Source organism: Colobus angolensis, unplaced genomic scaffold (assembly GCF_000951035.1).
Source record: "Colobus angolensis palliatus isolate OR3802 unplaced genomic scaffold, Cang.pa_1.0 Scaffold74, whole genome shotgun sequence".
Classification (NCBI taxonomy): Eukaryota; Metazoa; Chordata; class Mammalia; order Primates; family Cercopithecidae; genus Colobus; species Colobus angolensis.
The window spans coordinates 2,029,915-2,045,718 of NW_012121154.1; the positions used below are offsets into that span (position 1 = coordinate 2,029,915).

General features: G+C 34.2%; 1 protein-coding gene and 1 pseudogene across 1 annotated transcript in view; one reads left to right on the forward strand and one right to left on the reverse strand.

Annotated features, from left to right (window-relative positions):
• SEMA3D (sema domain, immunoglobulin domain (Ig), short basic domain, secreted, (semaphorin) 3D) overlaps nt 1-15,804 on the forward strand; it is a 201,857-nt gene that overhangs the window by 163,528 nt on the left and 22,525 nt on the right. The window contains exons 13-15 of the mRNA XM_011927680.1: nt 10,047-10,269; nt 12,334-12,422; nt 14,360-14,401. Of these exons, the coding sequence (XP_011783070.1) occupies nt 10,047-10,269; nt 12,334-12,422; nt 14,360-14,401 (354 nt within the window). The remainder of the gene's footprint in view (nt 1-10,046; nt 10,270-12,333; nt 12,423-14,359; nt 14,402-15,804) is intronic.
• On the reverse strand, nt 2,971-9,397 carry LOC105501712 (annotated as a pseudogene).

A 15,804-nucleotide genomic window follows, 5' to 3' on the forward strand; every position in this document is an offset into this window, starting at 1 on the left:
AGGATGGTCTCGATCTCCTGACCTCGTGATCCACCCGTCTCGGCCTCCCAAAGTGCTAGGATTACAGGCTTGAGCCACCACGCCCGGCCAAAATATTTTTATTGATCAACCCTATCCAACTGGTTCTGTGTTAGAATAGTGACAATCATTTATACTAACATATTTGCAGACTTTATCTAGAAATCTGTGGTAGCTAAGGACATCAGCTATTTCCAAATAACTAGTTACTTATGTATTCTCTTTGAAATCACTGTGACCAAATTTGAAAATGTCTAAAGTCATGCATAGATAGGTAGCCTTTTACTTCATTGCTTCTTCAGTCATTTTTCAACATCTTGTTTTTTATTAGCATTAAATGCTATGAGTCTGCTTTTCTACATTATGTCTTATATTGAGAATACTGATGTTGAATTTAGGAGCATCATATATGTGATGTGAAAATCTGTTATACAAATACACTTTACAGAAACTAACTTTACCGCTGCACATAAAATCATTGAAATTATATTTCACAACATATCAGGTAACTATGCTTGTAAAATTTGAGAATGTAAGAACTGGAGCGAATGATAAAGACCACATAATTCACCCTCATTTTACAGGGGAGGGAATGAATACCCAGAATAATTACATAACTTTACCAATATCATATTGCCAAAAACAGCAGAATGAAGAGGGATGTTGAATTTTCTGATCAGTCTTCTCTCTCTATTCGTTAATATTCTCTAATATGCACTTATTTCCTAATATTTATCTCACTGATATACTGCCAAATGTCCCACCTAAAATTAGCTGCATTGAATTTTACATTATCTCCTGGCATTCATTATTATTTGTTTTCTAAAAGCAGCCCAATTTCAGTAATTTTTGTTTACATGAAGTTATGATTCTATTTCTCTAAATATCCAGCATATTTTGATGAAAGTCATGATTGAACACTCCTTACGATCCAGACACTCTGATAAGCCCTTATATGTTATCTCACTACATTCTTAAAACAAACACATAGAGTAGGTATTATTATCCCAATTTTATAGATAAGAAACAAGCCCAGTGAGGGTAAACATATGTTCATGATCTCACAGCTTATGGATTGTTATGACTGGAATTAAACTTACTCTACTTAACTCCAAATCAAAAGCCATTAACCCACCTTTTGTTCTACCTTCAAAGTGATAACAAATGAACAACCAAACAGAACCTTATGCTATTTTTTCCAGAGATTTGTCTATTCTCTGCACAAATAATGAATTTTGAAACCTTATTACACTTATTTATCTTACTGCAATTCAGAGGAACACATCTTACTTTAATAAAAGTATTGCTGAATAATTTGCTTTCTATGAAATTGTTAGAACCTTTACTAAAAGCTGTATTACACTTAAGTTAAAGCTTTAACATAGATTAATTTTTTTTAAAAAAAATTGTTTTTACATTTTCTGCACCTGTATTGCTATTAAGATTGAATTCTAAGTTGTTCTCCCAGTAGTTACTTCTGTTGACATTATCACTCCGTTAAATAAACACTACAACTTGCAGTGTGCCATGCTTACTTTAAGTTTTTGGTTTTGACAGAATGCTGTACTTCTTTGACAAAAAGTCAAACTTAAACTCCTAGCTTAACCGTGACATCACTGCTCTGCAATGTTAATAAGCCTAGAAATGCAAGGATGCAAAAGGATATATTATAGAATGCTTTCACTTCAAGTGATTCTTCCGCCCTCTGCTGTCCAGATAGAATATTTGAACAAGCCATATTTTGTTCAGGAGGATTTTTTCAATCATTATTGACCTGCCGGGTCTTGGTAATAGGAAGTTCCAAGTGAAATAAAATATTAAAGAGTCCATGATACAGTGAATCAATCATACAGGTCAGAGACAGAAACCAAATTGAATCCAACCCAAAATAACAAACTACTAGAAAACCCAGAATGTAAGAAAGATTTGTAAAGGCAGAAAATTTCCAATTTGATAGTTGATTTTTAATAACTGATATACTCTGCAGTTTTATTTTGTGTTGTCAAGGGATTTTTAAGATTTATGTGTAAATGTAAAGTATTAATAAATGTTTGTTCAAAAGTGAGTTTCACTTTTAAACCATTCCCTTATCAAAAAGAATGCATGTTTTACTTTTCTTGAATCCTTTTGCCACCATTTTTAAACAACTACTAAATGTTTGATTTTGTAAAAATAACAATTCCTTTTTAAATTCTATTTACTCCCAAATTGTTATTGCGTTAAATGTTAGTTGTTTTAGTTTTACTTTTACAGATAAAAGTTTACACATGAATTTCCCAACTAAGTCTCCATTTTTTGGTAGGAAATAAAAGGAGGTAGTTATAGGTATTTTTAAAATATTTCATAAGTTCGTTTTACTATGTGGACGCTGATGAACATAAAGGCATGATAATTTCTATTAATAGCTCAAACACGAGAAAAGCCTGTTATTTTTACTTTTTTGTATCTACATAGTTTAAAAAAAATAGATGGTGAAAAATGGTGATTCTAAGGATTCCTGAAAATTTCTTGGTTCAAAAATTTGAAACAAAGCCATATTTAAGGAACATCATAACATGGTAAAAAACATCCTGGGTAGAGTACCTAGAGACTGGACTTCTCACCCCAGCATTGCCTCTTCCACTATCCAACCCTAGAGACACTAAGTAAATGCTCATTTTCAGCTCAAAATCTTTTTTTATTCAGGGGTGGAGGTTGTGGTTAGTTTTCTTTCATTTAATCTTTTTTTGATACCAACTTTAAATACAGTTTTATTTAAGACATTTCCATTTTCCACTTACAATACAATGTTTATAAAGTGCAATGTTATTTCCTTTCCTTGTGCACATGTTCCATATTCAAGCATTGAGAATGCCCAGTAATTTATTATAGCAACTTGACCTTAAAACTGCCATAGAATTTGCTGCAAATTTGGGTTCTTTGGTGCTTTAACTGTGTAGAACAATGCTTCATCTATACTTGCGTTAGCTTAATCAACCTCTTCAGTGGTGGGCCCTGAAAATCACCACCAGAGGCAGGAGTTCTACCACCAGGAAATCCCACTGGCATTCCTCCTAGCATGCCTTCTGCACTCTAGTCCAGTTTGGTTGTGATGGACTTGCAGACTTCTCCAGCTCTTGCTGTGCATGTTCAAATTCTTCCTTCTCTGCAGTCTGATTCTTATCACGCCAGATGATAATTTCATGGCACTTGCTAAGAATCTACTGTTTGTGCTCACTGTTAATCTTGACTTGAAGTTTCTCGTCTTCAACAGTTGCTTTCATGTTGAACACATAGGAATCAAGTGAATTTTTGGATGACACCTTGTCCCTCTGCTTCTAATCTTCAGCTTTGTATTTCTCTGTTTCCTGAAACATAGGCTCAATGTCTTCCTTGCTCAAATGGCCCTTGTCATCAGTGATAGTAAACATTGAGGATGCCCTTGGCATCAATATCAAAGGTAACTTCAATCTGATGAACACCAAGGGGTGCAGGAGGTATGCCTCTGAGCTCAAACTTGCCAAGCAAGTTTTTATCCTTGGTAATGATATGCTAGGCTTGTCAGAGTAGGCAGTGAAGGTCTGTGTCTGCCTGGTAGGAATGGTAGTATCACACTTAATGAGGACAGTCATGACTCCATCAGCAGTTTTAATATCAAGGGAAAGAGGAGTGACATCCAAAAACAGAAAATCTTGAACATTTTGAGATATCTCCAGATAGGACAGCTGCATCGTAAGCAACATCTTCATCAAATGATGCTCTCATTCAGTTCTTTTCCACTGAAGATGCCTTGGAGAAGCTACTAAATTGTGGGGATACAATTAGGACCACCAACCAGGACAATATCAGGAATCTGTGGTTTGTCTAGTTTGGCATCTCAAATGGATTTCTCTGTGGGGTCTAGAGTACAACAGAACAGGCTCAGCATTCAATTCTTCAAATTGGGCACAGTTAATGGAGATATAGAAGTTGATTCCTTCATGAAGAGAATTGATCTCAGTACTGGTTTCGGTGCTGGAAGAGAGTATGCTTAGCACGTTCACAAGCAGTACGGAGGCACCGGACAGCTCTCTTGCTCTCACTGATGTCCTTCCATATGTACGCTTGAACTCACCAGTAAAATGGTTAACAATTCAGTTGTGAAAGTCCTCTCCACCTAAGGGGGTGTCTCCGGCTGTAGATTTGGCCTCAGAGATTCCATCCTCCATAGTGAGGATCAAAAATGCCACCTCCCAGGTCAAAGATTAGCATGTTTCTTTCAGCTCCAACCTTTTTGTCTAAACTGTAAGCAATAGCAGCAGCAATTGGCTCATTGATAATTCCAAGTACATTGAGACCAGCTATAATTCCAACATCTTTGATAGTCCTGATGCTGAGAGTCATTAAAGTCATTAAAGTAAGCTGGCACAGCATTGGTAACAGTCTTCCCAAGGCAAACTTTTGCAATTTCCTTCATCTTTGTCAGATCCATAGAAGACACCTCCTCTGAGTAGCAGCTTTTTGTCTCTCTCTTGTACTCTCCTTGGACCTTGGGCCTGCCAGCATCATTTACCACTGTGAAAGGCCAGGGTGTCATATCACACTGGATAATGGCATCGTCAAAATCACATCCAGTCAGACATTTGGCGTCAAAAATCATGCTGGCACAGTTCATTGGAACTTGATTATTTGGAGTATCACCAATCAATTGTTTGGCATTTGTAAAGATGACATAGCTTGGCATGGTTCGGTTTCCCTGATCATTGGAAGTTATCTCTACTTTTCCCTGCTGGAAAACACCCATGCAATAGTAGGTGTTGCCAAGATCAACACCAATTGCAGGTCCCTGAGCCACAGTTGTTTGTGTGCACGCTCAGCTCAGATTGCAAAATGAGACGCGGGAACCCCAAAAGCTGCCGCTGTGTTCAATGGAACCCTTGTTTAACACTCCTTTTATGTTGAGAAAACAAATGTTAAGTCACATAAAACATCAAAAACACTAAGCTAACCTCCTTCTTCCTGCTAATTGTCTTCCATGGTTTTTCTTCTGAATATATGTCCTTTTAGTAAGAAAATAAAATAAAATAAAATACCCTATAAATCTTGATTAACAAAACTTGACTAAGAATATTCGTAAAACTTTATTAAGAAAAAAAAATATTTTCAACTGCCACCAATGTAAAATAATGAAATGTGTCCCCTTCTTCAAGATTTCAAATCTTTGTCTAAAAGAAAGGCCCCATCATGTACAACTCACGTTGATTTTCACTAGAGAAAATCAAATGTAGATGCTAAAAATTTCCTCTTTTGCTGTAGGGCCTTTATTGTTCCTCTTTTTTGCTATAAGATAAAACTTCCAAACTTGAGATATAGGTGTAGATAAGTCTGACAGTCGTTTATTTCCCATCAAATCATTAGACTTTCTAACATTGTAAGAGTCATTGAGAAATTATAAAGTTCTTTTGATTCTGCATCTACTGAAAAATTCATCTTACAAATGCACTACCATGAACCATCTCTGGGTCCTGGCATACCCTTCTGTTGTAGAAAGGTATTTTTCACTCTAGCATATCAAAGCATCACTGCCATGCCTGAGCTTGGTTTCTGATTTTGCTTTACAAAAGCAAACCTTGGAGAAGATGGATCATAGGATAATAACACATAATATCAACAATTGGGATTTCATAGTGGACTTGAAGTACATAATGTGTTCTTCAACTAGAACTGGAATATTGCTTAGAAATTCCAACTTTTACCCTGGTTGATCTTCTCAGGGGTTTCAGGTAACCATGGATTCCACAAGTCAAAACTCTTTAGCTGTTTTCTCTTCCTGCTCCACCTAAACTATTTTACTTAAGCTTCAGCATGATTCTAAATACATTCTTTTCCTAAAGCTGATGTTTCTCAGAATATATGTATTTCTTAACCTCATACATTAGATTTTAATTGTAAATTATGCTGATCCTATTAAGAGTTTTAAAAGACATATTTTACAGTTGACTTTCAAAAATAAGTGTAACTTACCAAAAAAAAAAAGTAATTCAAAAATAATATCCAGAACTTTCTATTAATTTATCTAGTGTTGGACTATGATAGTCTTTCCAAAGGACACTGAAAACTACAGAGTATGATGCAGGAATTCTCTCATAGTGTCTTACCCTATCTTCCCATTTGTGTGCCTGAGGAATGTAGCTAACATCTTATTGTTATTGTTTGTTTCATTTAAGCAAGTCTTTCCTAATTAATTCAAAGTCTGTGGAAAATTTTGGGGATATCTCATTTTAGGCATCAGTGGCTCACTCATGTCTCTCTAGCATATTGAATTCACAGTTTTATTTTCTCTTTAATATTTGTTCACTCCATTACCTTCCACTTATTGGATAACAATTACTTTATCATCTCTCTAAATTACTGAGGATATCTCTAGTTCTGTTCACTCAGTCCTGGTTTTGGTTCTAGAAGGGAGAAGCAGAGGCAGGACTAGACTGTGGACATTCTGAGTCCAGATTCCTAAAACAGATTACACTAAAGGAGATGTATCATATATCACTATCATTTCCCTTTAACTGTGTGTAGGCCATTTTTCCCTAAAATGGAGATAGTCAAGGGGCTTCCAACAGGAACTGACCTTTCCAACTGGCTTCAGCTTTGTTTTCCAGAGGGCAAGCAATTTGCTTTTAAAATTAAGTTCTTCAAATCCCAGGCTATTTACTGTGTTCAATAGTATTTTGCTTGTTCTGGCATAGAAATTCCTCTAAGAGAAAGGGAACCTTAAAGAGAAAGAGAGGGAGAGGGAAGGACAGAAATTTACCTCTATATGTTTGCCCCAGGCCTCTTTGTCCCTGATATTTAATATAGGATCTTTCCTTGTCCTTATCTGTTGTAGATTGACTCTTCGATGAATAAGTAGGGGGATAAGATGGCAACTGTTACATTTGCATTTTTACTCTATAAATAAAACTCAAGCTCTGAAAATGAAAGCCTAGTTCTGTCTTTCCTTTGCCCTGTCTTCCCTCACGTTAGTCATTCCTCTGATTTGTTTAAAAGGAAACTGCAACCTGTAGAGAATAGCCTGAAGCTGCAGGGAGAAAAGTCCTTTGGCAGCTGTCTGGGGCCTTGCCAAGGGGAAAAGTTCTCTCATTGGATAAAAACCATTTTTCTCCTCTTATCCATTGCTTCCCCCTCCACTACTAAAGGCCCTAGACAAACACACGGACTTGCCAAGCATAACATGATCACACCTAGCCAGCTGTGGCAGCCAGCCATGGGAGATAGACCCTGAACCAGGGCTTGTTGCTGTCGGGTTTTCCCTTTCATCTCAGGGTATGTCTAGGCATGTTCTATTTTCTCTTCTTCTTTTGCTCTGTTATTAATATTTCCAGCACAAGAGAAGAATACTGTCTTTGAGTATTTTACAACAGTGGATAGAGACACAGATACATTTCCTGATTTATTTCCTACACTCCTAGTAGCTAAACTGGCAAATGTAAGAAAACTGAAGGCAGAAATAAATGGCCCCCTATGGTATGTTCAGGTGGGCTGTGTTAATACCGAGAAATTAAAAGTACATACATACAGAGGAAAAAAACACTAGATTTCTAATACCTGAGATGTATAACTGCCATAGGAGAAATTTCTACAATTTGTTAAAGGAAAATAACTGAATATGAACGACCATCTGCTTTAGATGTAGCATTTCCCTACACTGTTTCTTTTCCTTTATGGAATTTTTCTTTCCTACTTTACTCTTACCTACATACATCGCTTGGCATCTCGTTATTTTTAGATCTGTGTGCGGCACAGCTATATGATATCAAAGCAAAAATTCCCCGGGTTTGAATGTACTAAAATAACAACATTTAATTCAAACTGTACTATCCTAAACCTCAGAGAGTAACTCTACCAAATCATTTTCATTTGTGCAAGCATAGTGGAGACGCAGACCTGAGATATCACGCATAGCAATTGAGAGGATAAAGATCTTATCCAAACACTGGCAACATGCCATGAGGAAAAGCTGCCATAAGAAAAAATACATATTTTCAAAGATCATTTTATAGTCAATAGAAACCAGGTTTTCCTTCCCTTTTTTTCCCCTTAGATTTTATTACACTTAAACCTTTTTTGTCAGAGCAATGAGGAAAATTAATATTTATTTTTTTCCTAAATGTTTATATTTTCATTCAGCTATACTTTCTTACATTAAAATTTCTAATTATTTAACAATTTGATATCAAAAACTATGGCTTGAATGTCATGATATTATTTCTTTGAAAACTTTGGCTACTGCACAACTACAGCCACAAAGTCAAAAGTGATTTTTTCTTAAGTTGGAGGACTTTTTAAAAAATGTGTGCAGGCAAAATCTTGCTCTGGCTTTGATTCTAATGATACACCAACCAGATTGAACCGCAGGCATTATATAAGCCTGCTATGAATCGTCTTTGACTGAGCCTCAAGCATGCAGCCTGTAATTGGATAAGAGCTTTGTATCATTTGAGCTCCATATCCATTTTGAGTCCCTGCTTAATCTACTTAATGCAGGGTTCTTCCATTATCGAGTTGACAGATTCCGCTTGGCTGAAGGTTAAGTGCTGGAAATAATGACTGAACCTGCAGACTTAGATCTTTAGACCAACATCCAGTTAAGAATATGTTAAGTCAATGCAAAGTGGCTAATATTCTAGAACATTTCTAATCTCTCTGATGCAGACCTGGGACAAATAAGTAAATATCAAGAAAATGTCAGTTTCTTAATACCAGACATTGAAAATTTTTGTTAAAGATATTCTTAAGGTATTTATAGAAAAACATTAACAGACTTTTAGTAAAACCTCTTTGATATATCTTTTAATTCATGAGTCATTATTATTTTATTGGCATAAAATTTGGGGTCAAAGTCAAATATCGGGACTAGTTCTAGTATCTTCAGCTCCCTAAGAATGACACTCTTGAATATTTTGAGAAGTGCATTACGTTTTTGGAGCCTTGGCATGATGCTGATTAGTGCCAAGTATAAATGGTTCAGTTCCATGGAGACTGTTTCCAACTTCTCTAAAAACTGAAATAAAGGAAAGGCATCATTAAAAAAAAACAAGAAACAAAAAACTTTCCTTACTGTCAATCATTTTATTCTCCATGATTGCATTAATTGACTAAAGTTTTCCACTCCAAAAGAATGCATTAGTCCATTAAGAATTCAAATATTATAACAGAACCATTCTATATGAGGTACCTTCCTAAATTGCAATATGTTTAAACATAAAATAGACTTAGGATGTGGGAGAGGTGATATTTTCTGGAAAAAAAAGTCTAATCATAAAGTGTTTTTTCCCCTTTTATTTTTGGATAAAGGTACATAAAATTCATTTGATTTGTACTATTTTGAACTTTTTACTCTTACCACCAGGGGGCAGGTCATGCTAACTATTGATTTAGTAGATGCTGAAAGGCACATAAGTCAATTTTAGACAGAAGTATAAAATTCCCTAAGGGTTTCTTCGCAGACTCTTTAGGAGAAGAGCTGTTGAATTGTTCGAAGTGTAATTTTCACACTAATTATGAAAGAAACTACATAATTACAATTTCAAGCTATTAAATACTTTGAAATTAATTTTTGTGAACTGTTTATTTGTTCCTTTTTTATTTTTTAATTAAACATGATTTCATTTGAACTGAAATTATAAATTAGTCAAAGGAAATTGAAAATAATGGCTTTCCACCTGTTCTCATGTTTATAGATCAGTTTCTTAACAGTTATTTCAAGTTAGATTTCAAATATCTTCATTAGAAACAATCTTCAGAAGAAATAATCTTCATAAGAAAATAATTCACTATGGAAACGTTGAAACATGCAGATATAATTTAGAAGATTTTTGCAGGAGAAAACTGGGTTTACATTTATCGGAGGCACACTGCATTGATTTACAAGTACACATGATTCCATATTGACTCTGTTGTCCATTCATTTAATACTATTGACGATAAGCTATACAAGCTTTATTGGAAATAAGTATGAACTTCTCAGGTGCACAAACAATGTCTTTACTTTCCTCTACATTTCTTTTCAGTGTCCAAGCAAAACCTATGACCCACTGATTAAATCCACCCGAGATTTTCCAGATGATGTCATCAGTTTCATAAAGCGGCACTCTGTGATGTATAAGTCCATATACCCAGTTGCAGGAGGACCAACATTCAAGAGAATCAATGTGGATTACAGACTGACACAGATAGTGGTGGATCATGTCACTGCAGAAGATGGCCAGTACGATGTAATGTTTCTTGGGACAGGTAAGCTAAAACTGGATTAGGATTTTTTTCAAAAGGAATTTTTCATTATTAGACAAAGAGAAGAGGAACTTCAAAAATATTTATTGGTAAAAATCAAAATGAGTAATTATTAGATAAAACCTTGTCAATATTTCTTAAAATTATGTAGTTTTTAATTGATAATCATAAATATCTCCGAACTTCATATTTGAGATTTCAAAATGTATTTGACAGCAATGTGCCTGCTCTACCTTACATGCTCAATACATATTTGTTGTATGATTTTGAACTAAAATTAAACAGGTAGGGCAAAGCATTTTTTATTTTCAAACTTTGCCTTTCCCTCTCTTTATGAGTATACCCCCAAAAGATTCCTTCACCTGATTTCGAGAATCACTAACTTAGTTGACTTAAGATAGATTTTTGAAAACATTAAGCATTACTTTGCGTAGGTCTTTAAATAGAAACTTCTTGGAGATTATCTTTCTTCTTGAATTTTGTGCATTAAAATGTATTTCATAGACTTAGTTTTTAAGCCCATTATATTTTCCTTTGCATGTCAACTCAATAACTATAAAATGATTACAATGTTTTTATAAAAAGAAAAATTTAACCTCAAAAAAGGTAAAAGTATTAACTAATAATGTCATGGGAATTCTAATGGCAGTAAAAATAACATGTATCATTAAAACAAAAGCACTGTATTCCATATCATGTTATATAACTTAATGGATCAAGCATTTCATAAAGATTAAAAATTAAGAATTTTCAAGAAACAAAACTTTTTATTAGAATAGATATTTAAGAGTTCAAAACAATTTTAGAATAATTTTATTTTTAAAAATTATGGGTCTTATAGAAGTTAGGTTTATTAGGAAGTATGTGTGTGACGGACTCAGAGGACCTTTGTCATCGATTGTCAAACCTGATTATTTTCCAGATGGCAATTCCACAAACCAGAAAAATAAGGGATATTCCCAAGACAACAGAGATAGAAGTTAAAGAGTCAAAAGTAGAATTAATTAGTTGCTATTAATTCCCACAAGTTTGACACTTAATTTGCACTGTCCACCCAAAACTAGGTCTTCAGCAATTCACTGCAATGAATGTCAGTTAGCCACTAGGTGGTACTATCTAACCTTTACTGAGAAAATTCTAGACCTGCTAAGATAGGTTTTTAATTTTGACATTTGGAAAAATGTACAGTTAATATTCTTTAAAATTCCCGGAGTTATTTAAAAACAATTACATAATTCAGACTATGTTGTGCAAACAGGATCTTTACTATATACATTACTATACTCCAACCCCAGTGCTCAGAAGTTTAGAAATGCCTACATTGTATAAATTAAAGTGGGATTGTTTTTTTCTTTTTCTAAACTGTTCTTTTAATTTTCTTTCTGTACTAACCTTACACCTCATGGAATTTCAATGTAAGATGATGTATTTAAGATACCTCCTTTCAATGTCAATTTTTGGTTCGCATTATCAACCTTGTATTAAGTTGACGTTAAATAATTTTAAACAAACCTTCCATTTCTCATCTATTAATAATGATTCTGAAGATGGAATACATTTGAAGAGTGAGCTACAATTTCCCTCAGATAGCTGTAATGAATTTTTTGTTCATTTGGCAATGTTATTAAAAGAATATATATCTGTCTTCCATGAACTGGATATAATAACTATTAAATAAATATATATTACATGGAAGGAAGAGAGAGAACTTATTATTTTAATGTATTTTTAATGTTTTAAGTTAAGGTTCAAAACATTTGTTCTACCCTTGTTCAACATTTCAAACAATATTTAAATTAAACATTATATATATTACTTTTGTTAAGAATATACTCTGAATATGCATCCTTTAATATTCTCTCTATAAAAGGGTGTTCTACTAGCTAAAAGCTATATTTTAGGAGGACAAAACTTATACATTAAACTTCATTTCATATATGTTTCATTTAATCTGTTTTTTGTAAGGCATTTAAAGAGGAGGGGAGTAATTTGAAGGTTTCTGGGAATATGCTTACCACTGATTTTTGAGATAGAAACAGTGGGATCATGCGTTATGCTTTTTTTCAGACGTTGGAACTGTCCTCAAAGTTGTCAGCATTTCAAAGGAAAAGTGGAATATGGAAGAGGTAGTGCTGGAGGAGTTGCAGATATTCAAGGTAAGATTTAGTCCAGAGTTTCAGAAGAGATGTTGAAACTGAGTAGCCCTTCTTATAGGGCACCCTTGTTTTAATACATCATCACGTTTCCCAGAGAAGCCTTTGAAATCAGCTTTCTTAGTTTTCTTTTCCTGAAGCAGTGGAAAAAGTTTTATAGGCAACTAGGAATGGGACTCACCTTCCTCTATAGCATACCGCTGAATTCAGGGCTCCCGGGATTGCCTCTCATTACTGCATTCTCTAAGCATATAGTCAGACAAATTGCCACATTAAATGAAAGCCTGGGGTCTCTTTTACTATCCAGATGCTTTTCTACTTTATAAATTTTACTTTTCAATTTTTTTCCCCAATTGAATTTGAGAAAACTAGACGAGTGTATAAATCATGTGTCCCTGCTTTTCTGTAAGGAAATTAAAAAAAAATAAAGGTTGCATGATACTAAGTCTTCATGTATGCTAAATTCCTCTCACCCGCCAAAAAGAGTACATCTAGAAGAATAGTTCTCCAGATTTGGAGAATGAATGCCTTTGACTTTTAACAGTAACTCTCAATTGTGGCATGTTTTGTAAATCCTCAGTAAAATTAAGTTTACAATTATTTGCTGATTATAACATTTGAAATACTTTTTTTCTTAGAGAAACTTTCTAAAATATATGCTTTGTTTATTAGAACATTTTTATTGAGACTCTTTATTAAAATGGATTGTTTCCATGTCAATATCTAATGCTTTAAAAGAGAATAAAGCCCTCCTCTGTGAGGGGCTCAAGTTAATTAACATGCTGAGTTCCACAGGATCCTGTTTACATTGTGATGATAATAGTGGTCAAGGAGTTAACAACAACAAGACCTGCTATCTGGTGTCTACTAAAACAAAATCTTGGGTGGTTCCTAGGGGAAGGCCAGATGTCAAATATAAGTGTGAACCCAGAGGCCAAAAATACAGTCCCTGTAACACACATAGTTGCATTAGAACAAGTCTCATTCAATGGTGTTAGACAGTGGTCAAGAAGAATTACTTGGATTCTTCTGTTAAAATTACATAATGACCAGCTTTTGTTTTCTTGTCTCATTTTAAAAACAGTTTTATTGTGGTATAATTGAGATACAACAAAAAACTAAATATATTTTATGTATATAATTTAATGTTTGGCCATGTTTTTAAAATTGATAACAAAAAATGCTATTTGATAGAACTTTCTCACTGAAATTTTTTCTTTAATATATTTCTTTAAACTTTAACATCTGGTAGTGCTTGTCGATTAGTAAATATGAACTGGTGCTAAATGAAAAATAGCAGAAAGATGATAGGTAGATGGAAATTTTTTAAACCATCTTGTCCTTTTTCATTTGGTAGCTTTCTTGTTCGTGTTTCTGATTTTATATTGCATGCATCAAGCCATATTTTCTATAAATAAAACTAGCCTTAGTTCATATCATGAAATCATTTGCACCAGTATTGTGTAGTGTTCCATAAAGAATGTGCTCATCCACAAGGAGCACTATAACTTTTCAAAACTCTGCTACTTAAAACAACTTTTTGAACCACTGATCTAAGTAAGAGCAGAAAGAGGTAATAAAGAATTACGGAGATGTTCTTGTCAACACTAGTTTGACTTATATGGAAGCGGTTAAGATAAGCAAATTTAGAAGAAGAACACTTGTGAGTAACTGGGAACAATTTTCAATGCAGACTATTTTCTTATGTATTTAGGTCACTTATCTTTAATAGGATACTATAAATAATGATTTTTATCATTTCTGTTAAGGTACAAACACTACATTTTTGAGGAAAATAGCAAACAATAAGAACTTTTTTTCCTTATGTAATAGACTTGATGTTTACTTCAGTGATATATGGCCTCAGATAAAACAACACATTATTTAATATAAAAACCTGTTAATGATTATCTTTATTGACATTTAACTTCTATTTTCAGCACCCGTCGATCATCTTGAACATGGAATTGTCTCTGAAGCAGGTACTTTTTAACTTTTATATGAAAGTTAACCACAAAAGCAATGGGCTGCTTGAATCAAACTTTATTTGGAAAAAAATCCATTGAAATTGGAAGTTAAATTTTAAGAAATGTAAAATGTTATTTGTTTCTCTTGTAATTCATTAGAGACCATTGTTTCAGCCTTGCCTTGAGAGAAATGGAGTTAAATTTCATTAACTGAACGATGCATTCTCCCCTTCCTTTGGATCTTAAAAACTGAACTCACTTTCCTAGTCTCATGAGAATGTCCTTCTCTCAAGCCCATTAGACATTCATGTAGAATATCAACTCTAACCATTACAAAGCGTTTTTAATCTGGGAGTCTAGGATTTAGAATATGAACTGTGGTGACAAACAGCCCAAAAGTCAACCTTCAACATGTCACGTAATATCAAACTCTCAGAATCAATTTCCTCAACAGTGAAGTTAGAAAAACAATATCCACCTCCAGAGTCTGTTGGGAGTTTAAAGAGGATGCTTCATGTAACATTTTAAACAGAGAGCAGACACACAAGTGTAAAGTAAATGGTAACTAATTATAATAATAGTAATAATCTTTAACATGATTTCATAACTCTCTGATGATATTCCAAATTGCAATTGATTCAAGAGATTCATACTGCACTATTATTTCTATTTGCACCCCCAATATTTAAGAAAGCCATATGATATGTTCAACATCAAGGTGTTGCTAAAATTGTCTTAATCTATTATAGTTCCTATGGCAGAGTGATTTTTTTAGAAAATGATCTAAATAGTTTTCTTCTTCAGGTCTTTGTCATTTATTTGTTCATTCAGTTATCATTTATTTATTGAAAGCCTAAGGTGCTTGGAGGGTACATAAATGAATGAATAACATAGCTCACCATTAACCTCCAGAAGCTCACAGTAGAGCTGAGAGTCAAAGGAAGATGCTAACACTGCACAGTAATAATAAGGTATATGCTAGAGAGACAGAGACAAGAAAGGGGCCTAAAGGGAGCCAGAAGGAATAGGGAAAGATAATTGAAAGATGAGACATACAGCTTGAATTATGAAGGATGTCATAGTTAACCAGATATATTAAAAGGAGAATGGAATGGAAGAGCATGTGCCAACCAGAAGGGGAGAATCTTTGCAAAAGTGTGAAGAGTGAGAGACCATAGCTTACTGTAATAAGTGTGTGTACAATTAGGGTATGGATCATATGTGTGTTCAAAGGGGAGGAAGGCTAGAAATGAACCTGGAGAAGTAAGACAGAACAAGATTAGACACATCTTTATATATCCTCCTAAGAAGTTTAATAGCATATCTTAAAAACAATGAAAGGCCGGGCGCGGTGGCTCAAGCCTGTAATCCCAGCACTTTGGGAGGCCGAGACGGACGGATCACGAGGTCAGGAGATC